Source organism: Capra hircus, chromosome 6 (genome assembly GCF_001704415.2).
Source record: "Capra hircus breed San Clemente chromosome 6, ASM170441v1, whole genome shotgun sequence".
Taxonomy (NCBI): Eukaryota; Metazoa; Chordata; class Mammalia; order Artiodactyla; family Bovidae; genus Capra; species Capra hircus.
Genome location: NC_030813.1, coordinates 11,120,118 through 11,143,088, shown reverse-complemented (window position 1 = coordinate 11,143,088; position 22,971 = coordinate 11,120,118). Strand labels below are relative to the sequence as shown.

General features: G+C 38.2%; 1 protein-coding gene across 2 annotated transcripts in view; it reads right to left on the bottom strand.

Annotated features, from left to right (window-relative positions):
- The window catches only part of LOC102174373 (N-deacetylase and N-sulfotransferase 4), a 327,386-nt gene continuing 308,888 nt past the window's right edge, over nt 4,474-22,971 (bottom strand). The window contains exons 11-14 of one of the 2 annotated variants that reach the window (XM_005681282.3): nt 15,421-15,591; nt 14,409-14,518; nt 10,638-10,740; nt 4,474-5,252 (exon numbers count right to left, since the gene is read on the bottom strand). In XM_005681282.3, the coding sequence (XP_005681339.2) occupies nt 5,133-5,252; nt 10,638-10,740; nt 14,409-14,518; nt 15,421-15,591 (504 nt within the window). In that variant the 3' untranslated portion in view covers nt 4,474-5,132. The remainder of the gene's footprint in view (nt 5,253-10,637; nt 10,741-14,408; nt 14,519-15,420; nt 15,592-22,971) is intronic. The other variant, XM_018049933.1, reaches the window with a different exon arrangement.

The following is a 22,971-nucleotide window of genomic DNA, read 5'->3' as shown; positions in this document are numbered from 1 at the left end:
ATTTTAACTCACATAATTGTCACAATAACCTCAAGAGGTGGCTGTTGTTATTATCCACAATGTGAAGATGAGGCAGTTGTAGTACAGTGAGTGTAAGGAAAGTGCCTGAGGAAACTTACACAGTGCTAAGTATTCAGTTCAGTTCAGTCGCTCAGTCGTGTCCGACTCGTTGCAACCCCGTGAACCCCAGCACGCCAGGCCTCCGTGGGATTGCAAGGAGTTGAACTGTGACTCTGGCTTCAGAAATCTATGTACCACATTATGCACGGGGTTTCTTCAGGTTGCAATAATTCAAATAGTTTGATAGACTTTGTCACAAAAATCACGAGGGGGTCTTATTCATTGGTTCATTTCAGAGACTAGCACGCATGCTGATAAATGCTCACATTACTATTTCTATTGAATTGGAGCTGGCTGAGGGAAGAAGTGGTTGGAGATTGTATGTATTGTATGTTACCTGTGACAAAGGCATGACTTCTTATTACCTAAGTCTGTTGTCGTATTTCATTTTAGCTTTGCCATGCTACTGAAGTGGGATCCATGTGTCCTCAGGGTCTTATCTGAGGGAACAGCGTTTATCTCTTCAATGTAAAACTGTAGGTTGTGTGATAGTGGCAAGAACGCTGTAGTGGGTAGCCATTTCCTTCTTCAGGGGATCTTTCCAACCGAACCTGGATCTCCTGCATCCAGGCAGATTCCTTACTGGCTGAGTCACCAGGGAAGCCAGCTAAAGAAAAATTTGAAGGGAGAGATTTACAAGGGAGATATTCTATTAGATAAATGGAGGGAGAAGTAAGTACGAGGAAAGGGATAAAGACACCTTAATAGAATGGACTGAGATGGAAAACTTTTGTTCTGAATACTTATCAAAATAATAGCAGGGAGACATGCAAAATTTATTTTTGGATAATGATGGTGAAGAAAATTTCTCTTTTTAACCAAATTCAGCTAATTAAATGTTTAAGATATATATGCTTTATTATTAAAGGGAGTAGAAAAACATATACTTGTTTGATGAAGCAACAAAGAGTGGTTTGAATATTATACATTATTTCTATAACAAACATGTTTCAGCATAACTACATTAGGCATTGTAGTTAGTTGTTTAAATATATTCTCATTTAATGTTTACAATGACTCAATAAGTCTTTATTTCACAGAAAAAAAAAAAACCAACAACTGTGACTCAGAGAAGTTCCACAAATTGTTTGAGGCTACACAACTTGTTCAAGGCAGGATTGGGATGTAAAACCCAGATACACCAAATCCACTCTCCTGGCTTCCTGGTTACACTTGTTATATGTTTGGAATTCAGGGAGTGTGTATAGAGCAAAAAAAGGAAAAGGGAAGGAAAAAGATTCATCTGTTGATTAAAACTTTGGGCTTCAGAGGAGAAACAACATTTCTTTAGTGACCATACCAGCAATAGTATTTATTCTGAAGAAATGAGAACCAAAGATATGTTATGCATGTACTATTAATACATCAGTTATTTAACAATTTCAGTAAATGCAGAGTTCTCTTTCTGCTTTTCCTGCTCACCTCACAGGCTCACACAAGAAAATATCCATTTGTATATATATACATCTATATCTATATATATAGTAGACTATATATATGTACTCATGGCCAAGGTGTGTTCCTATAGTTGAAGTTAAATCGTATATGCAAGTGTTTGATTTCTTTATTTCTGAAGTTATTGACCACAACTGTTTTCGAGGAACTTCCATCAAGCAAATAGTTAATACGTTATGTAGCCACCAAAAACAGGCTTTCAAAATATCATTGGGCTATAAATCGCTCGAATAATTGAATCAACACTCATGGTGAACAGGTTACTTTATGTCATATTAAAACAGTGAGACAGAAGAACGAAAACTCCATAAGGTACATGTGAATGGGTTTGTTGAAATCAAGGCAAATAAAATCTCTTATTGAAGAACTTTTTTTTTTAAGAAAAAATACAGTGTTAGAGGAATATATATTTTCCTTTCTAGCATTCTTCCTTGTTGCTTAATTATTTTGAGGACATTGTTAAATATAAGCAAAATTTGTTTTTTGCATGAGATTTGTAATGTAATTTTTAGAGACTGGTTTTTGACAAGCATACATATTTTGATATAGATTTATATCAAATATTGTCCCTTATCTTTATTAATGTAATCAATTATTATATTTGTAAATTAAGAAAAAGAAGGAATGAAGATACTGGCTTGTTTAAAGGTTTTAGGAAGTTCTTTAAAAATTTAAAAAGTATATCATTCAAAAGAAAGATAATTTATTTAGAATGTTAAAGAATTATGTATGTTAAATCTTGAGTCAGTAGCTCAATAGCCAGTGGGTGAAAATTGGGAAAACCAAGATATTCTTAAAATTAAAAGTTTTCAGACATTATAATCTTCTCACAGCCCAGAGTCCCTCTAACTAGTTCACTGTAAGAGATGAATTACATAATTAAATTAAAATTTGTTTTGTTGTCTATATTATCAGTCTTAGTAAGAAAAATGTACACTGATTGAAATGAACCAGGGGATAAGAGACTAGTTGAACTTGGAATTTGGGGGAATTTTACTCCCAGCTCTCTGCACATAGGTGAATGATACTGTATGTATTATTTGGGTGGTATATATACAAAATGGAGTATTAGCCATTAAAAAGAATACATTTGAATCAGTTCTAATGATGTGGATAAAACTGGAGCCTATTATACAGATTGAAGTATGCCAGAAAGAAAAACACCAATATAGTATACTAACACATATATATGGAATTTAGAAAGATGGTAACGATAACCCTGTATGCGAGACAGCAAAAGAGATACAGATGTATAGAACAGTCTTTTGGACTCTGTGGGAGAGGGAGAGGGTGGGAGGATTTGGGAGAATGACATTGAAACATGTATAATATCATATATGAAATGAATCGCCAGTCCAGGTTTGGTGCATGATACTGGATGCTTGGGGCTGGTGCACTGGGATGACCCAGAAGGATGGTACGGGAAGGGAGGAGGGAGGGGGGTTCAGGATGGGGAACACATGTATACCTGTGGGAGATTCATGTTGATGTATGGCAAAACCAATACAATATTGTAAAGTAATTAACCTCCAATTAAAATAAATAAATTTATAGTTTTTTAAAAAAGAAAATGCTGAAAATTAGTTACTTTTTAAAAAAATCTAGAGATAAGTTGGACTCTTAATTACATGAATTTTACCCAATATGAAAACTATCTCATCTGATTTCTGTAAATATCTATGGGGAAAAAAAGTTAATCTCTAGTTCACAAAAGAAAAAATTAGAATGCAAACTGGAGGAAATTAACAAAAAAGCTAGAGCTCTAAATACACAATTGTTATGATTTTAGTGTGCTTAATGGAATTCTCTCAAGCACGAGGTCACCTAAGTAACAGTAAGGTTGAGAAATTAAGCCTCACGCCTAAAAAAGAATCAACAAAAGTATCAGTTTGTGATTTGTATCAATACATGCCCAGAAAAAATCTTAACATTTTCTGAAAAATAGAGCCTTTAGATGCAGTGGGAAAACAAAAGAAAAGCAAACAAAAATCTTAATAAAGTATAAATCCAAAGTTGAATCCTGGAATAAACTATGTAAAAACCATTGGTTCTCTTTTAGATTATACTTGAATTGTTTGCTTAAAACCACAAACAACAAATAAACAAAAACAAAGATCTTCCATTTCCTTTGAAGACGTTGAATTATGTCAAGCATAATGTTATTTACAGCCTGTAGAAAAATTACTCTGGAGGAAGGATGAATTCATAGGTAATGTTCCAAATTTACTTTGATTTTCTGTTCTGCTCAGATTTTACCCTCATGTATCACTGAAAAGATTAACAAAGATTTAACGTATCTTCATTGACAAATGAGACAAAAATTCAACTAGCATGACAATTTCCAAATGGGAGAGTAACCTACAACTCTAAGACAGGAAGAGTATCATTTCTTCTGCAGAAATTAATTTTTGGATGACATGGCTGAGAAATAAGTTTTAATTTAGAGAATTTGTGGTGTTTAAAAAGGTAAATTTTAGATTACATTTCTTCTGTTAAATAGGCATTAAAAACATAATCTTCTGCATTAGTATATGCACTTGCATAAATAAAAGTCCATGCTTTAAATGATTGATATATACTACATAAAAGGCACAAGTGCCTGACTCTACCTGTAAACACATATTACTATTTTCTTTCCAGTCTTATCAATAAAGTATTTTTCTTTTCGTTCTGGGGATAGCAAAAAAATATATAAATACTACATCATTATCAAAATGGAAATACCTAGATCAATAGTATGGTAAGATTTTTACCCATGGAAAGATGGCCTTACACACAGTAGTTAATATTATGTAAAGTATGCACTTTCACATTCATTTATCCCTAAATCTCTGATAGATGGTGTTGGAACCAAATGCAAAATTCACGGAGAATGGAATGTTGGCCAGATAAAATACTATTATGAGCTAATTGCAGATGGTATTCTCCTACAAGATCAAAACAGACCAAGCATGTGGGAGGTTACAACTTTAAAACTTGGACAAGTCAAGGACATTCCTAAAGAGGATTAACAGAGGAAAACGTATTCTATTTACTCTATAAATAGAATAAATAATAACTGCTCAAAATAAGAATATAAGATTACACTGATAAATTCACAACAAATGCAAAATTGTTTTCAAATTAGCAAGGGAAAATGTACACCCTTAATTCTGATATTGGTTTACTACCAGCCTCATTTATAGATATCACAGTTTTTTTCTTAAGATTTCAACTTGTTACTTGCATATAATCAGGGTTCTCAGTAAAACATAGTTTCCAAAATGTTATGGTTAACAGAGGAACTGGGTTGTGTCATGATTCCCACACTGCAAGCTGGGTAGTGCCATAAAAGCCCACATTATTTCCCAAAAGCTCACATAGGAATTATGCTAGTAATCGCCAATGCGTGCATATATAATAGTTGTCATTTTTATGAAAAAGATAGAAGGAGATTTATTCACATGGTCCTCTATTGACAATCACAAGTGCATTAAAGGGATAAAAGGTGGGGAGTTTGCTTTTCTGTTTCATAGTAAAAGTCAGTGTCTTGTGAGTCTTAGTTCTCTTCTCCAGTGCTATCTCACTTTTTGAAGCTCCTGTCTCAGCCATGATGGTAGAGGCTGCCCCAGTCTGTGCAACAATTTGGACAATTCCACATTATGATCTCTGTAGTAATTAGAGAGGAAGGTTCTAGACTGAAAGCAAAAAGAAGACAAAGGGAGTTATTAGTTCATTAAATGAGATTGTGCAAATTTATTAACAAATTCTACAGCAATGGGACTGCATATAAAACAGGCATTTCTTTCTGTTTTCCCACGGATGCCGTTTATTTTCACCTTTAGGAAAGATTTGACAGAAGTATAGTTGCAAAATAAAAATGAGTCCAGGAATAACTAATATATCTTATTTTTCCTACAGCATTTGGAGAATTAGCTTTTTTGAATTTTTTAAACTGAAGTATAATTTGACTTACAGTATTATATCAGTTTTGGGTATACAACATTGAGTCAATATTTTTATACATTAAATACCATCCGTCAGCGAGGAGGGCATGGTGTCCCACTCAATATAAAGCACACTTTTTTATTGAGGGATTGATGAAGAGGTTGACGAGAGGCATGTAATACTAAAGAACAATGAGGTAAATAGGGGCCAGATGAGGCACAATATCTACAGAAAAGAAACACCTTTGTTTATGAAATTGGTCACTTTATGTAAAATTGGGTCACAGCATTAAGATAATCAGTCAACATAATCATAAAAGCTGAATTTCATGATTAAAGAAATAACTTGCCATGTTATAAAATGCTTTCTATATTTATTTAGGCCAAAAACAGATTTTGTTAAAAACCATTAAGTTTTCTACTTCACAGATATTATAAGGTCTTATTATAAAGGTCATTATAGTGATCTTTCCTGGGATTCTTATGTTCCTAACCAAGCTGGAGTGATTGGCAATTTTTAGATGAATGGCTGAAAAAAGGATTATAAAATATATCTGTGGTTTTAGTTTATTTTATTCCAAGAAGACAAAAAAAAATGTTAATGGGTTTTTTCTTTGAATGTCACTTATCTCATATTAGAATCATTGAACATAGTTCTGTGTTTTTTTGATAAAATAATAGAGGTGAATGTTTTTCCTGTGAAATATAGGCAGCAGTTTCCATTTGGTCAAACTTACACCATCTCTGGTAGGCTGCAGTCCATGGGGTCACTAAGAGTTGGACACGACTGAGCAACTTCACTTTCACTTTTCACTTTGATGCATTGGAGAAGGACATGGCAACCCACTCCAGTGTTCTTGCCTGGAGAATCCCAGGGACAGGGGAGCCCGCTGAGTTGCCATCTATGGGGTGGCGCAGAGTCGGACATGCCTGAAGCGACTTAGCAGCAGCAGCAGCAGCAGCATACCAACTCTGTTAAACCCCTCCCAATATGTTAGCACAAAGTAGTTTCCTTCTTTCTAAAATTCCCTTAGCAACTTGTATACTGTGGAAACGAATTCAAGATAACTACTTTTTTTCTTGTCCATTCACTAGGATTTTCACTACATTTCTTCCCTTCAAGCGGATTGTGAACACTTCAAATTCTGGATAAGATGTTTATAGAAGTAGTGGAGTCATTACATTGATTTCTTGGTTGATCAATGTGATTTTGGAAGCCTTTTTGAAATTATTGGGTTCGAGGGTATAATTTGAGAACATTCTGGTTCTTCTGTTTCCTTAGTAACACTTAATCACTTCCATCTTCCTTATGCCCACACTATCTTAGGAGAGATAACTCATTATATCTGCTCAGCTGATTGGTAACTAGTTACCCAATCCTTCTGTCTCCTCATACCATAACTTTTACTGATAGGTTTTTCTCCCCTGCCTTTTTGCAGTTTGATATTGTTTTATATATTTTTTTATAAACAAGTGACCATAACTAATTTACTCTCCTATAATAAATCTAGGCTCATAATAACTGTTTTATCCTGTAACCTATTTGTGACATTTTGAATTATAATAAGAAATATATAGTTGGTCATTGACTCCATTTCTGGCACAAGGCTCACTTGGAATTTCCTAAGTGAGATAATGATAAAGGTATACTTTGTTTTGTTAATGAGGTGGCTTTTTGTTTTTGTTGTTAAGTCGTCCAGTTATGTCCAACTCTTCATGACCAAATGGACTGCAGCATGCCAGGCTTCCATGTCCCTCACCATCTCCTGAAGTTTGTCCAAGTTCATGTTTATTGCGTCGGTGATGCCATCAAACCATCTCATCCTCTGACACCCTCTTTTCCTTCTGTCCTCAATCTTTCCCAGCATCAGGGATTTTTCCAATCAGTTGGCTGTTTGTGTCAGATGACAAAATACTGGAGTTTCAGCTTCAGCATCAGTCCTTCCAAGGAGTATTCAGGGCTGATTTCCCTTAAGATTGACTGGTTTGACCTTGGTGTCCAAGGGACTTTCAGGAGTCTTTTCCAGCATCACAGTTTGAAGGCATTAATTCTTTGGCGCTGTGTCTTCTTTATGCCTCCAGCTCTCACAACCGTGCCTCACCACTGGGAAGACCATAGGCTTTGGACTATGGACCTTTGTCGGCAGAGTAATGTTTCTGCTTTTCAACACACTGCCTAGGTTTGTTATAGCTTTCCTGCCAAGAAGCAAATGTCTTCTGATTTCATGGGTGCAGTCACCATCTGTGGTAATTTTAGAGCCCAAGAAGAGGAAATCTGTCATTACTTCCACCATTTCTCCCTCTATCTGCCTTTAAAGTAAAGGTGCCTCAATCTACCTCTATCTTCCATAAAGTAAAGGTGCCTAACGCAATGATGTTAGGTTTTTTTTTAATATTTAGTTTTAAATTGGCTCTTTAACTCTCCTCTTTCACCCTCAAGAGGCTCTTTAGTTCCTTTTCATTTTCTACCATTAGAGTGGTATCATCTGGATATCTGAGGTGGTTGCTGTTTTTCCCTGAGGGACCTGACACTCTTTCTTTGTAGACAGTGTCCGTATTGTGTTGAGTTGTGGAGACCCAGCTGGTATCTGAGCCTTGCTTGGTGATATGGAAAAACTCTCCCCCCCCCACCACATGTTGTAATTGTTCATCAAAACAGTTTACTCTCCATGGCTCAACTCAGTACCATTCATGGTATCAGTTCAGCTCAGTTCAGTCACTCAGTCGTGTCCGACTCTTTGCGACCCCATGAATCGCAGCACACCAGGCCTCCCTGTCCATCACCAACTCCCGGAGTTCACTCAGACTCACGTCCATTGAGTTGGTGATGCCATCCAGCCATCTCATCCTCTGTCATCCCCTTCTCCTCCTGCCCCCAATCCCTCCCAGCATCAGGGTCTTTTCCAATGAGTTAACTCTTCTCATGAGGTGGCCAGGGTATTGGAGTTTCAGCTTTAGCATCAGTCCTTCCAATGAACACCCAGGACTGATCTCCTTTAGAATGGACTGGGTGAATCTCCTTGCAGTCCAAGGGACTCTCAAGAGTCTTTTTCAACACCACAGTTCAAAAGCATCAATTCTTTGGCTCTCAGCTTTTTTCACAGTCCAACTCTCACATCCATATATGACCACTGGAAAAACCATAGCCTTGACTAGACAGAACTTTGTTGGCAAAGTAATGTCTCTGCTTTTGAATACGCTATCTAGATTGGTCATAACTTTCCTTCCAAGAAGTAAGTGTCTTTTAATTTCATGGCTGCAATCACCATCTGCAGTGATTTTGGAGCCCCCCAAAATAAAGTTTCCACTGTTTCCCCATTTATTTCCCGTGAAGTGATGGGACTGGATGCCATGATCCTAGTTTTCTGAATGTTGAGCTTTAAGCCAACTTTTTCCACTCTCTTCTTTCACTTTCATCAAGAAGCTTTTTAGTTTCTCTTCACTTTCTGCCATAAGGGTGGTGTCATCTGCATATCTGAAGTTATTGATATTTCTCCCAGCAATCTTGATTCCAACTTGTGCTTCTTCCAGTCCAGCGTTTCTCATGATGTACTCTGCATAGAATTTAAATAAGCAGGGTGATAATATACAGTCTTGACGTACTCCTTTTCCTATGTGGAACCAGTCTGTTGTTCCATGTCCAGTTCTAACTGTTGCTTCCTGACCTGCATACAGATTTCTCAAGAGGCAGGTCAGGTGGTCTGGTATTCCCATCTCTTGAAGAATTTTCCACAGTTGATTGTGATCCACACAGTCAAAGGCTTTGGCATAGTCAATAAAGCAGAAATAGGTGTTTTTCTGGGACTCTCTTGCTTTTCCCATGATCCAGCGGATGTTGACAATTTGATCTGTGGTTCCTCTGCCTTTTCTAAAACCAGCTTGAACATCAGGAAGTTCACGGTTCATGCATTGCTGAAGCCTGGCTGGAGAATTTTGAGCATTACTGTATTAGTGTGTGAGATGAGTGCAATTGTGTGGTAGTTTGAGCATTCTTTGGCATTGTCTTTCTTTGGGATTGGAATGAAAACTGACCTTTTCCAGTCCTGTGGCCACTGCTGAGTTTTCCAGATTTGCTGACATATTGAGTGCAGCACTTTCACAGCATCATCTTTCAGGATTTGAAATAGCTCAACTGGAATTTCATCACCTCCACTAGCTTTGTTCGTAGTGATGCTTTCTAAGGCCTACTTGACTTCACATTCCAGGATGTCTGGCTCTAGGTGAGTGATCACACCACCGTGATTATCTGGGTTATGAAGATCTTTTTTGTACAGTTCTTCTGTGTATTCTTGCCACCTCTTCTTAATATCTTCTGCTTCTGTTAGGTCCATACCATGCATGGTATAGGCACTTGATATACATATTCAGTATTTAACAATAATACTTATACATTTTATACAAAATCATTGTTTACTAGATTACTTGTTTGAGCCCTTTACACATTTGGAAAGAAGTTACTATTCAGTATTTATATTTGAATTGCATCCCATCAGCATACAATTTCCATGAATATCTACTAATCATCTCTATCTGTTGGTCTATCTCTCTTCTAAATATATAAAATTATTGATAGCAAAGAAAGTCAAGAAAATGGAATCTAATTTATTGTCTCCTAATTTTGAAACAGTTGTGTATACAGGGTTCTACTGTAACAGGAAAGGATTAATTCTGTCTCCATGTTGGAACTGTTTCTTTGACTTGTTTTCCATTGCTTTTGTCCTCATAATCATACATTAATGGTCTGCCTCAGAGAATCCTGCCCCTCTGCCTGACTGTTAAATTAAAGTGCCTTTGTTCAGAACTCTGTCTGCCTGTAGATGGCAGGAAGAAGTTAACACATCTCTCTGCCTGAGGCCTGCCATTCTGGTAAATGTTTGCAAGATTAATGGCCTTTTTACGTTGTTTCCTCACATTGTCCTATCTCTGATCCATAAAAGAACCTGGCATCCAGACCCAGATAAGATGGCTATTTTGAGATGTTAGTCTGCCATCTTCTCTGTCAGCCAGCTTTCGGAATAAAGTCATACTTCTCATCCCAACACCTCCTCGCTCAGATTCATTGGCCTCTTGTGCTGCTAGCAAAGCATGCTTGGACTCAACACTACCAGAGAATTTCAAAGATAAGGAAAATATTACCTCTGGATCCATGGGTGGATACTTTCGACCTTTGCTTTTTCCAAGGCATTTGGTCTTTCCTCCTTCCAATAGTTGACACCAAAAGCCCTTTTGGGGATCAAAACTACAAAAGATCAAAGACATAAATGAAAATAAAGATATGATGATTATAAATTATATACAGAATTTTAAGAGAATCTCACCAATTGTACAATGGAAATGCACTTTCATATACTCATGCTTTGATTTAATTTAATTCAATTCTATGAATATTAATTGAATCAATTTGAGATAATTTAATTGAAATTAACTATATGTTATATATTTTTGAATATTTCTAATGTAATGAAAAAGGACATATGGATATTTAGTCTTTTCTTATGATGAAATGATTAGGTTTTTATATTTTATCTATTCATCCATAAAAGATCAAGGATGAATCAACAAAACTACAATCATATATACAGGACTTTACAATATTTATTTTTTTATTTATATGATTTCCCTGTCAAAATATATTAGCAAATTTCTTTGAAATCATTTAATAGTATATATTAAGGTGACAATATAATATAAACATATTTATTTGAATACAAACATGAATTTTAAAGCTTCTAAGAAAAAATACTAATTTTTTTAAACAGTTCAAGATGTTTACACTTTTCAAGGATGAAATTAAAAGGCTAAAGATAGAGTTCAGTATATTTTTCCAGAGAAAATAAGACACGAGTTATACAAATGGTGAGTGGAACATTAGACAACTCTTCATTTCTTTTGTTGAAGGTGAATAATTCTATTGGATCATTCAGATCTCGATACTCATAAAAAAAAAAATTCTAACATTGTTTTGCGACCTTGGCCGCACAAAGTTACCAAAGAAAGAATGTGTAATCTAATTGTTTGTTTAAACTCAGATATGTAAGAATTTTCGTTTAGGACTAACAAGATAGGAAAAAGGAAAGAATAAACCAAATAAGAAGGGAAATTTTAGATTTACTGCTATGGGAATTTCTGCATGCATAAAACATCGAAAAGGTTTGCGTTTTTGTTGCTCAGCAGATGTTTTAGAAGGATGAAGCATAATTGACTAGGATGTAAAGTTAATTAGTTGCAGAATATTTTGTTGCCCTGGGCCCATTCCTATAATACCAATGCACCTGCAATTTGCTTCTGCACATATGTGAACTCATTTAGGGGGAGAGGGAAATTTTCTTCACAGTTCCCTGCCCAATCTATTATTAGAGACCTGATCCTCACAGTCCAGGTTGTCCTAGTACATGTTATCAATTAAAATTAAATACATCACTGGTTACATGGGTAAAAGGAAAACAGAGTCATTTCCAACCTGGACATTTCCAATCTGTGTCTTGCCTATCATAGGCCTTTTTTGGTTTTATTAATTTCCCAAGAGGAAGAACAATTTGGCATGCTGTGCAAAATGAAATGGGGGAGGCAGCATAACGGTGCCCCTAAACAGCATCTTCTGTCTCAGGATGAGAATGTTTAACTGCATTAAGGTAAAATACAGCTTCGGCAACCAAGTTAAGATATTTATACACACTGAGAGCATCTCCTCTGCTCTCGGGTGTGCAGAGGTCTCAGGACGGGCTCCCGTCTCTCTCACTCTCCAAACAGTTGTTATGAATCAGAGCTTAATATGATCTGAGGAAGGAGAGCCATCCAGACTATTGAAAGTCATTCTTTTAGATAGGGTTGTTAAAACCTTGAATCCACATTATTTTACTGTGCTGGTATCATTTATTGCATTGACAATGTTATAAACATGGAGTCTAACAAAGGGCATTTATTCTTGCTAAGTTATATCAATTCCTTGTTTTATGGTTTGGTTTAGCAGGCATGAAATTGTGAAATTAAGATGCAAAGGCTTTCTCAAATAACTGTTAGATAACTTTGAGGACATGAATTGGTTGCCACAAGACTTCTTTTATTACACTGAACATCACTGTAGTTATTAATTTTTGTGATGTGTGAGACATATTAAAAACCATATATTCTGTACTTGTTTGTAATCTCTTCTTTAAAAGTATGATTTTATAGGTTTATTGAACCGTAAGGAACTATTTGTAGTAAACAGGCTAAAACCATTCCCTGGACTACTGCAGGGAGTAAGGGGAGGCCATACTGACACCAATGACTCTTCATGCAAGTGTATTAGAGGACGCTCTGTCTACTTAATCAACAGGGCCCATGCGTGTGTTGTTATTTCCATATGTAGGTAAAAACTTCATTAGGTGTGTTTTAGTAGATAAGGAAAAACCCAATCTTATTACTGCTTTTCCTGCCCCTCCATTACCCTTTCTAACTGTCTAATTGCTGATTCTAATCTGGTGTGAACTGGGAAATTATATAATCAGGCTTGTAAAATTTTGTCTAAAACGTAACAGGCTTTATATCAGGCCTTGTGAAGGAGTCAAGTACATGACCTTTTAAATGTATATTTTGACAGCTTGGAGGTTTTGTTTTTGTTTGTTATTTTGCCTCTTTCCTTTTTTTGTTCCATTTTTAAGTACCCGAAGTATATGATTTTATTTCCCAAGCTGACTGCAACCATAACCCTTCCCCACCTCCGCCCTTGCCCCTCCCCAGCAAGAGGAGGAGGCTCCTTTCCGTCGCCGTGGATTTGGACTGGCTCTAGTGACTTGCTTGCAATCAACAGAATATGGTGTAAGTGATGCTGCGTGACTTGCAAGGCTAGGTCAGAGAAGGCCTTGAACCGTGTTCCCTCCACATCACATTCCCTGTCAGAACACACAGTCACTACCAGGCGGTGCGAGTGGTAAAGAACCTGCCTGCCAATGCAGGGGACCTAAGAGACTCAGATTTGATCCCAGGGGGCCTAAGATCCCCTGGAGGAGGGCATGGCTATCCACTCCTGTATTCTTGCCTGGAGAATCCCATGGACAGAGGGGCCTGGTGGGCTATAGTCCATGGGGTTCCAAAGAGTTGATTGTGACTGAAGTGACTTAGGATGCTCACTGCAAGAAAGCCACCCAGAGAGATCTCGTCCCATTGAGCTCAGCTTTGAGCCATCCAGTCTAAGAGCCAAAGACGTGAGTGAAGAAGCCTCCAGAAAACTCCAGTCTCCAGCCATTCAAGTCACACCTAGATATTCATGTCTTCCCAGATACGGTCCCAGGTATTTTGAGCAGAGACAAGTTGTCTTGGCTATGTCCTGTCTAAATTCCCAGCCCACAGGATCCACGAACATAATAAAATGGCTACGGTTACATGCTGGTAGGTTTTGGGAGGTTTACTGTACAATAATAGGCCACTGCAATGTTATACATGATTATATTTTGTCATACACAATGTAATAAATACAGAGTAAAACATGAATGTATCCCTTTCCCAGTTCTGCCTGAAATACTACTCATTTTCATAGGGCTAACTGTGGCCATCAACATTTTATTTCTAATGTGCAAAGTACTTGGGGATAAAGATCATCTGTTTCACCTCTGTAACCTCCATTCCTAGGACACTTTCTGCACAGAGTAGGCATGTAAGACATTTACATAAACTTGTGTTGGGAAAGAGCTCACAAAAAGGGAAATTTGTGATATATAAAATGGCTAAAATGTGTTCTATAGGCATATTCTTATGCCAATAAAATATCCTGGTATTCGAAAGGGATGTACTAATGAATAATGAGGACATTCCTTTGACTGCTTTTTAAATTCATAGCTAGTATTAATGATGCTATATACACACCTACCAGTGATAATTTATGATGGCAAATAATGGAAATGAAATCAAGCATGAGAATAGACTCACGTTAGCGCTTCAGAGTAATTATAATGAAGTGTAACTCCCAGAAACTTCTGGACTTCATCCATCACAGTAGCTGGGTCAGATCTTAGCTGCTGTCCATCAATAATTAGCAACTGTAGAGTCAAAAATAGTCACTCTATGAAGAACAAAACTATGTTAGGTAGACTGATCTGCCTCCCTTGACCTGGTAGGATGTTAATCAATTAGATCAGTTGTGAATAGAAAGGAAATACGCACTCTTTAGCATACATATGCATATTTACTATACTGATGTCCTTCCAAATAAAACAACAAAGTTTGCCAAAGGCATTATTCATAACCCTTAACTAACGTGATTGTAAATCAGAAATAGACATTGACACTTTCTTGATTCAGTAGTGCAGTAGAAACACGATTTTCCATCTGTTCTGTAATCGGGTAATTATCCAAACTATGAAATCCCATGAGTTAATTTTAGAGTGAAGGGCTTAGAAATAATGGGCATACAGATGAAAATTACCCATCTATTCTCCTTACAAACCATGGCAGAAAACTCAGGTTTTGGTTGTGAGCCGAACTGGAATGAAGAAGATAAAGGATGTGGACACTTTCCTCAAATCCTTATTTCCTGTTCTATCCCAGGTTCTTAGAGCTTTTACAGTACTTCCTATTTTGACAGTCTAATCCATGACCTTCTTTTCTCATAAGAGTTCCACGCGATCGGTGATGCACGGGTATTTGCACACGGTGTTCAATAGATGTTCCATTTAACTGGCAGTTCTGCTATTGGCTACTGCCTATGAAGCACATGAAGCCTCCTGTGTGAGGACAAGATCCTAAGAACGTGTTTCATAGTCACTTAACATTGTAGTACTACCGCTGCCTTTAGAAATGTAAAAATCCACATTTCTTCCTTCGGTCTGATCATCTCTGATGATAAATTGCTGTCTGTGGCAATGTTAATTTATATTTTCTGTTTGTCAGTGCAACACTATCATGATACAATAAACAGAAGAAATTCATTTCAAGACATTACCTGAGAAGTAGCAAAGTAAGTGAGCCATCTTTCTATGTGGACTGCATACCAGCCAGGTATTAGACATCTCCTCTGCAAAGTTTTCAGGTCAGATGGGGCCCAATGTCCTGTTGTGATAACTTCATAGAAATTAAACCTCAGGGCAGCTGGATCTTCATGTGATCTTTGGTGCTTTAACAAGAAAGTCAATCGTAAAATCAATCTTTATACCTGCAAACGTATGTGTGCCTGTATGTGTTTGATGTGTGGATGAGTGTGGGTGTCTTTTATTCCAGAAAGGTAACGAAAAATGATTACTTGATTTTAGAATGATAAACAGGTGAAAAGTACATGCTGTATTGAAACCTAGGCATTGGCATATGGCTTCTATAGTGTATAAGCCTTCTATACATATCAAGTGGCATTCACATAAGCCTGTAGCTGTCTTCTCATATAAAATATTTAGGTGCAAGACAAGAGACAGAGTACAAGGATTTTCTCCATGGATCTGATTAGAAGTGAAAAGATGTCAGGGACCAGGTGAATCAAACCTGATGAAAAGAGACTTCAACTGGCAGGGGTTGGCTGCCACATTACTGTGCTCTTGTTTCGTTACAGCCGCTCTGGCAAGGTCTGACAATTCCCCAATATCCCTGTGTGGCAGGTGCCATGTGTACAGAGAAGGCAGGTATCTATAACACTTGTTTAGGTGTCACATTCATGTGGATGTTGCCCAAGGCACTTTGCTTTTTCCCTCCCAAGGGCTTCTACCTAACTGCTAATTCTTAAATATGAATTCACTAGCCTGCTTTTTAGTATCAAATCCTCTGAGTCTTTCACAGCCAACCATCATTGGTCAAGTTCAAAAGCCCAACACAAGTCAATATAATGTCATAAGCATTTATCAAAATCCTTGCCAGAACAAAGAACTGCAATAGATTATAGAGATAAAAAGATATAGGTAAGACAAAACGCTATCTTCAAAGAAATAAAAACCTTACATGGAAAGCAACAAATCAACAGATTGTGATAAAGTCGTATGCATGATAAAGGTATAAGTTTTTGCTGTGATAGCCAGACCAATAAGTGATCAGTTCTGAATGAAATGTGAAGGTATTTTTTAATGATTCAAGCTTTTGAGGTAAAATGTAGCGAGAATGATTTTGATAAGCAGAAAAAAAATAAATGTGGAAACTGAAGAACTTTAAAGTAAATCTGAGTAAAGATGAATGAGGTGTGTGGGAATGGACAAATTGCTTTTGCAAGATATCTCAAAGTGAACTTAAAGAAAATTTACTACAGGATAAGTTTGGAAGTATATTGCAGCCTAATAGAACTATGTAATAGTAGGAGAAGGCAATGGCAACCCACTCCAGTACTCTTGCCTGGCAAATCCCATGGACAGAGGAGCCTGGTAGGCTGCAGTCCATGGGGTTGCTAGGAGTCTGACATGACTGAGCGACTCCACTTTCAGTTTTCACACTCATGCATTGGAGAAGGAAATGGCACCCAACTCCAGTACTCTTGCTTGGAAAATCCCATAGACAGAGGAGCCTAGAAGACTGCGGTCCATGGGGTCGCTGAGGGTCGGACACGAATGATCGACTTCTTTTTCACTTTTCACTTTGATGCATTGGGAAGGAAATGGCAACCCACTCCAGTGTTCTTGCCTGGAGAATCCCAGGGACAGAGTAGCCTGGTGGGCTGCCGTCTATGGGGTCTCACAGAGTTGGACATGACTGAAGTGTCTTAGCAGCAGCAGCAGCAGGCCCTATATTGGAGAAGGAAATGGCACCCCACTCCAGTACTCTTGCCTGGAAAATCTCATGGATGGAAGAGCCTGGTAGGCTGCAATACATGGGGTGGCACAGAGTTGGACACGACTGAGGAACTTCACTTTCACTTTCCTGCATTGGAGAAGGAAATGGCAACCCACTCCAGTGTTCTTGCCTGGAGAATCCCAGAGACGGGAGAGCCTGGTGGGCTGCCATCTACGAGGTCACACAGAGTTGGACACGACTGAAGCGACTTAGCAGCAGCAGCAGCAGCAGGCCCTATATAATCAACCTAGATAGCATATCCAAAAGCAGAGACATTACTTTGCCAACAAACGTCCGTCTAGTCAAGGCTATGGTTTTCCCAGTGGTCATGTATAGATGTGAGAGTTGGACTTTGAAGAAGGCTGAGCGCCGAAGAATTGATGCTTTTGAACTGTGGTGTTGGAGAAGACTCTTGAGAGTCCCTTGGACTGCAAGGAGATCCAACCAGTCCATTCTGAAAGAGATCAACCCTGGGATTTCTTTGGAAGGAATGATGCTAAAGCTGAAACTCCAGTACTTTGGCCACCTCATGAGAAGTGTTGACTCATTGGAAAAGACCCTGATGCTGGGAGGGATTGGGGGCAGGAGGAGAAGGGGACGACAGAAGATGAGATGGCTGGATGGCATCACTGACTTGATGGATGTGATTTTGAGTACACTCTGGGAGTTGGTGATGGACAGGGAGGCCTGGCGTGCTGCAATTCATGGCGTCGCAAATAGTCGGACATGACTGAGCAACTGAACTGAACTGAGCTGAGGCCCTATATATGTCAGAACTAAAAACTACTAAGAAAGTAAAGATGATTAACTGATGGGTGGTTAAAGAGTAACTAGTGAGTGGTAGTGGAGAAGGAAATGGCAACCCACTGCAGTGTTCTTGCCTGGAGAATCCCAGGGACAGAGGAGCCTGATGGGCTGCCCTCTATGGGGTCGGGTCGCACAGAGTCAGACATGACTGAAGTGACTTAGCAGCAGCAGCAGCAGCAATGAGTGGTAGATGAGTAGAAATAAAACTTTAGAACCTCTCTCATAATTGTATATTTATTGACCTTCTCTGTAAATGCTACATACATAGAGACTACATAATATATTTACTTAATATAAGATGTAGAAACAACATAACTTGAATAAATATAAATATACTCTGTGCATTATTAATAAAGTAATGCTAACATTTTTACTTCACACTGTGATCACATGGAATTGTACTTATTCTGCTTTATATTGACTTACACCAGTCTAGCATCAACTTTTTTTTATATTCATGAAACGAAAAAGATTAGCATAAAAATATGACCAGAAGTCACAAAAGAACTGGAAAAAATAGCACTGCAGGTCCTCTGTGAGGCCCATTATAAAAATGTGGAGTAGAAATTATAGTGGCAGGTGACATTTGTAGGAGTGTCTGAATTATACCTGTCAAGCTTCAGATTTATGGTACTTACTGAAGAGAGGGGACTGGCTAAGTAATAGGTTGCATTATTTTGAAATGTACAGTGGTCTGGGAAACCTACTCTTAGCAATATAGCAGTAAAAAGTATTATCAGAAAAAATTATTCCTTTCAAATGTGCATGTTCAAAGAATTTACCTGAAAAAAGAGGCATAGTTTCTCTTTTTTAAAAATGGTTGAATCCATGTGGAAAAAAAAAAGATTCATATAAATCTGCTCTGAGTAGTGATTGTGCTTTCTGCCAGGAAAATGTGCAATAATTTGCCCCATGTATTCACATTCAAAATGTTTCATTAAGGCTTACTATCTCAGTATTTTTGGCACAATTAAAAAAATTATCTTGCTTTGCAACATGAATTTTGATAAAGTGAGAAAGACACATTTTTGTATCTTGAGGAAGTCACTGACTCATGGCCTCTACTAATAATTTCTGGATTTTGCTCCCAAGACAAGTGTTCCACTTTAGTCCCCAACCTCTTGCAATCTCAGTTTGCAGAACCATATTTTTCTGTCCATTGCTATTTATTCTCAGCAACATATGTTTATTGAAGAAATTTTGAAAAGACAAGAGAAAAAAGGAAAAATAAAAATTACATGTTATTTAAAAATGTTATTAAATGTTTTCTTTTAATCTTCTTTATTTTGGCATTAATTTATGTATACCTTCATATTCATTGTTTTTAGTACATATAGATTGTTATCACCATACACTCAACAGCATCAACTTTAATTAGGTGTTCATTGCAGTAAGCAATTTTACATTTCTCTGGTCAAGTTTATCTCATTCCTGTACGAAGAATTCACACCCTCTCTTTTTCCTCCTCAAACTACTGCCTCTCAAATTATCCCTCTCTTTTTCCTAGGTTAGTTCATTCTCAACTTTCTAAAGTAAAAGAGACAATCATAGTCACTTTAATGTCTCTATCCCAGACCTCCAAATTTACCAGCATGTACATTTATATACTTTTCCTCCCTTAAGTTTCAGCACAGGGGTTCTTAATAGAAACCCACTGATAGAATTCAGAGGACCTTAGAACTTGGATCTGTTAAAAAAAAAAAAAAAGATGCCTCTTTATTTTTAGTAACTTTTAAATAAAATTTAGTAGTTATTGTAGCTGTGATTTTACCACCAACAATCAATTCTTTTATATCACATTATAGGTTTTTCAGTTCTATCAAAAGTTGTTTATGCTCATCATTGCTTCAAACAGTAGCATTATCCCCAACATTAGATCTTGCCATTTAATGATGTTATTTTAAAAGTAGCAAATTTGATAATTATATTTCTGATATATTGGTATACACTGATTTGATAATTATACTTCTATATACTTTTTTCCTTTGTAATATTATATAATTTAAAGCTTTGAAAATATGTTTCTGAAATGGGGCACATAGACTCATCGCACAGCCAGAATGGACCCAGCACAAGGAAAGTGAGACTCTATAAAGCGAGTGCTGCCTCCCATCCAAGCTGATTCCTGCCCTTGTGGTTCAGTTGGTAAAGAACCTGCCTTCAGGCTTACTTCACTCTGTATAATTGGCTCCAGTTTCATCCACCTCACACATATATATGGAATTTAGAAAGATGGTAACGATAACCCTGTATGCGAGACAGCAAAAGAGACACAGATGTATAGAACAGTCTTTGGACTCTGTGGGAGAGGGCGAGGGTGGGATGATTTGGGAGAATGGCATTGAAACATGTATAATATCATGTAAGAAATGCATCGCCAGTCTAGGTTCGATGCAGGATACAGGATGCTTGGGGCTGGTGCACTGGGATGACCCAGAGGGATGGTACGGGGAGGGAGGTGGGAGGGGGGTTCAGGATTGGGAACACATGTACACCCGTGGAGGATTCATGTTGATGTATGGCAAAACCAATGCAATATTACAAAGTAAAAGAAAGAAAAAAAAAGAACCTGCTTTCAGTGTAGACCTGGGTCCGATCCCTGGGTTGGGAAGATCCCCTGGAGAAGGGAAAGGCTACCCACTCCAGTATTCTGGCCTGGAGAATTCCATGGACTGTATAGTCCATGAGGCCGCAAAGAGTTGGACACGACTGAGAGACTTTCAATTCACTGCAATTCACTTCACTTCACTTCACCCTTGTGATATGGAAGTTCTGATCCTCCCAGGGTTGATTTCCCATTTTCCCCTGGGGGGCCTTTAACAGCCCTCTTCCTTTGAAAGTTTCTCATTATCATTCAAATCACCACCACAGAAAACACCTTCCTTGACCCATCCAGACTGCTGTGCTAGGAGTCTTGTTTGTTAAAGGTTTTGCTTCTTCCCCTGTCTTTGGACTGAGTGAAAATAATTCAGGCCTTATCTTGCCTGATTGTCTGATTTCTCAGCAGCTGTTTGATCCCTCCTGTGGTTGTGCTCTTTTCCTGGTATTTGGTGTCATGACACCACTGGACTTTTTCTTCGACTCCTCCGGCTGCCGCATTCTGTTCTATACTTTTCTCCTCTAAACATTTTCCTTAGATGATGTCACCATGGTTTGTGGTGTTTGTCCTCTCAGTCGCAAATTTCTGACTCCTGCTCAGACCTCTCCCCAGAGCGCCAGTAACCTCTACTAGTGCTTTTGGTGCGACAGTGGTTCCGTAAGCTCCCGATCTCCATGTCACATCTTTAGCCTTCCCCATCCCCACACGATGCCTGTATCCTTTTTCAGTACTTTTTCATGGGAATATATGGTTGCCATCTAGTTGCCCAGACTGGAAATTCGAGTTATTCTTGACACTGTTTTATAACCAGGTTCTATTGATTTTAATCCCTAAAGATTTCTTGATACTTTATGCCTCACCTAGTTTCTACTTCCTATTTTTGTCCTCGTTACTGCCATTTCTCAGCAGGTCTATTGCTACAGCCTCTAACTGATTTCTCTGAGTGGTCATTTCTTCCACTCCAATCCGTTCTTCAAAGATCAGATAGTATCATGTTTTCTAAAAGAAATTCTGGTAGTTACACACTGGCTTAACACTTTTAAATGGCTTTTGATCACTCAGGGCTTCCCTGATAGCTCAGTTGGTAAAGAATCCACCTGCAATGCAGGAGACCCCGGTTGGATTCTTGGGCTGGGAAATTCTGCTGAAGAAGGGATAGGCTACCCACTCCAGTATTCTTGGGCTTCCTTCATGCCTCAGTTGGTAAAGAATCCGCCTGCAATGTGAAAGGCCTGGGTTCAATCCCTGGTTTGGGAAGATCCCCTGGAGAAGGGAAAGGCTATCCACTCCAGCATTTTGGCCTGGAGAATTCCATGGACTTGTATAGTCCATGGGGTTGGAAAGAGTTGGACATGGCTGAGTGACTTTCACTTTCACCCCACTTCGATTGCTCAAGGAAAGGTGGCCACTTGGTCTCCCACTTGGCTTCCAGCTCCCATGTGCCTCTCAGGCTCATCTCCTGCAGATCTCCTCCTTGGCTTTGCTCTCTAATCACATGGACCTTTTTTTTAGTTCTTTAGCTATGCTGTGGTTCTTTGTACCCAGTGGACTACACATAGTCTCCCTCTCATCCAGTCTCCCTCTGCCTCACTCAGTTAATACCTACTTGTCCTTCAGTTTTAAGTCTAAAGTTTATTTCTCCAGAGTGCTCTTATAGCACCTTCCATGCTTCCTCACAGTGCTTTCAAAATTTCTAATTAGATATATACTTATTGGATCAATATCTGTTAGGACTTCCCTGTAACTCAGATGGTTAAGAATCTGCCTGCATTGCAGGAGACCTGGGTTCGATCCCTGGGTTGAGAAGATCCTCTGGAGAAGGGAATGGCAACCCACTCCACTATTCTTGCCTGGAGTATCCCATGGACAGAGGAGCCTGGCAGGTTACAGTCTGTGGGGTCACAAGTGTCAGACAGGACTGATTGACTAAAACTACTATTCACATATTAGAATGAACACAATGTTTTAATTATCATTCTATGGATTTAAACCAGCATTAAATGCTGAAGAAGACTCCATTTTGGTGTGACACAATTCTATAGGTGAGGTAAGGTAAGGTGAAGTCGCTCAGTTGTGCCTGACTCTTTGCGACCCCACGAACTGTAGCCTACCAGGCTCCTGCCTCCATGGGATTCTCCAGGCAAGAGTACTGGAATGGGTTGCCATTCCCTTCTCCAGGGGATCTTCCCAACCCAGGGATTGAACCCGTCTACCACATTCCAGGCAGACGCTTTAACCTCTGAGCCACCAGGGAATTGTTGGATATTTACTTTTCCTTTTGTTATTGTTATTATGATTAGTACCCTGATGAATAAAAAAGGATATATATATTTAATCCTTTTGAGG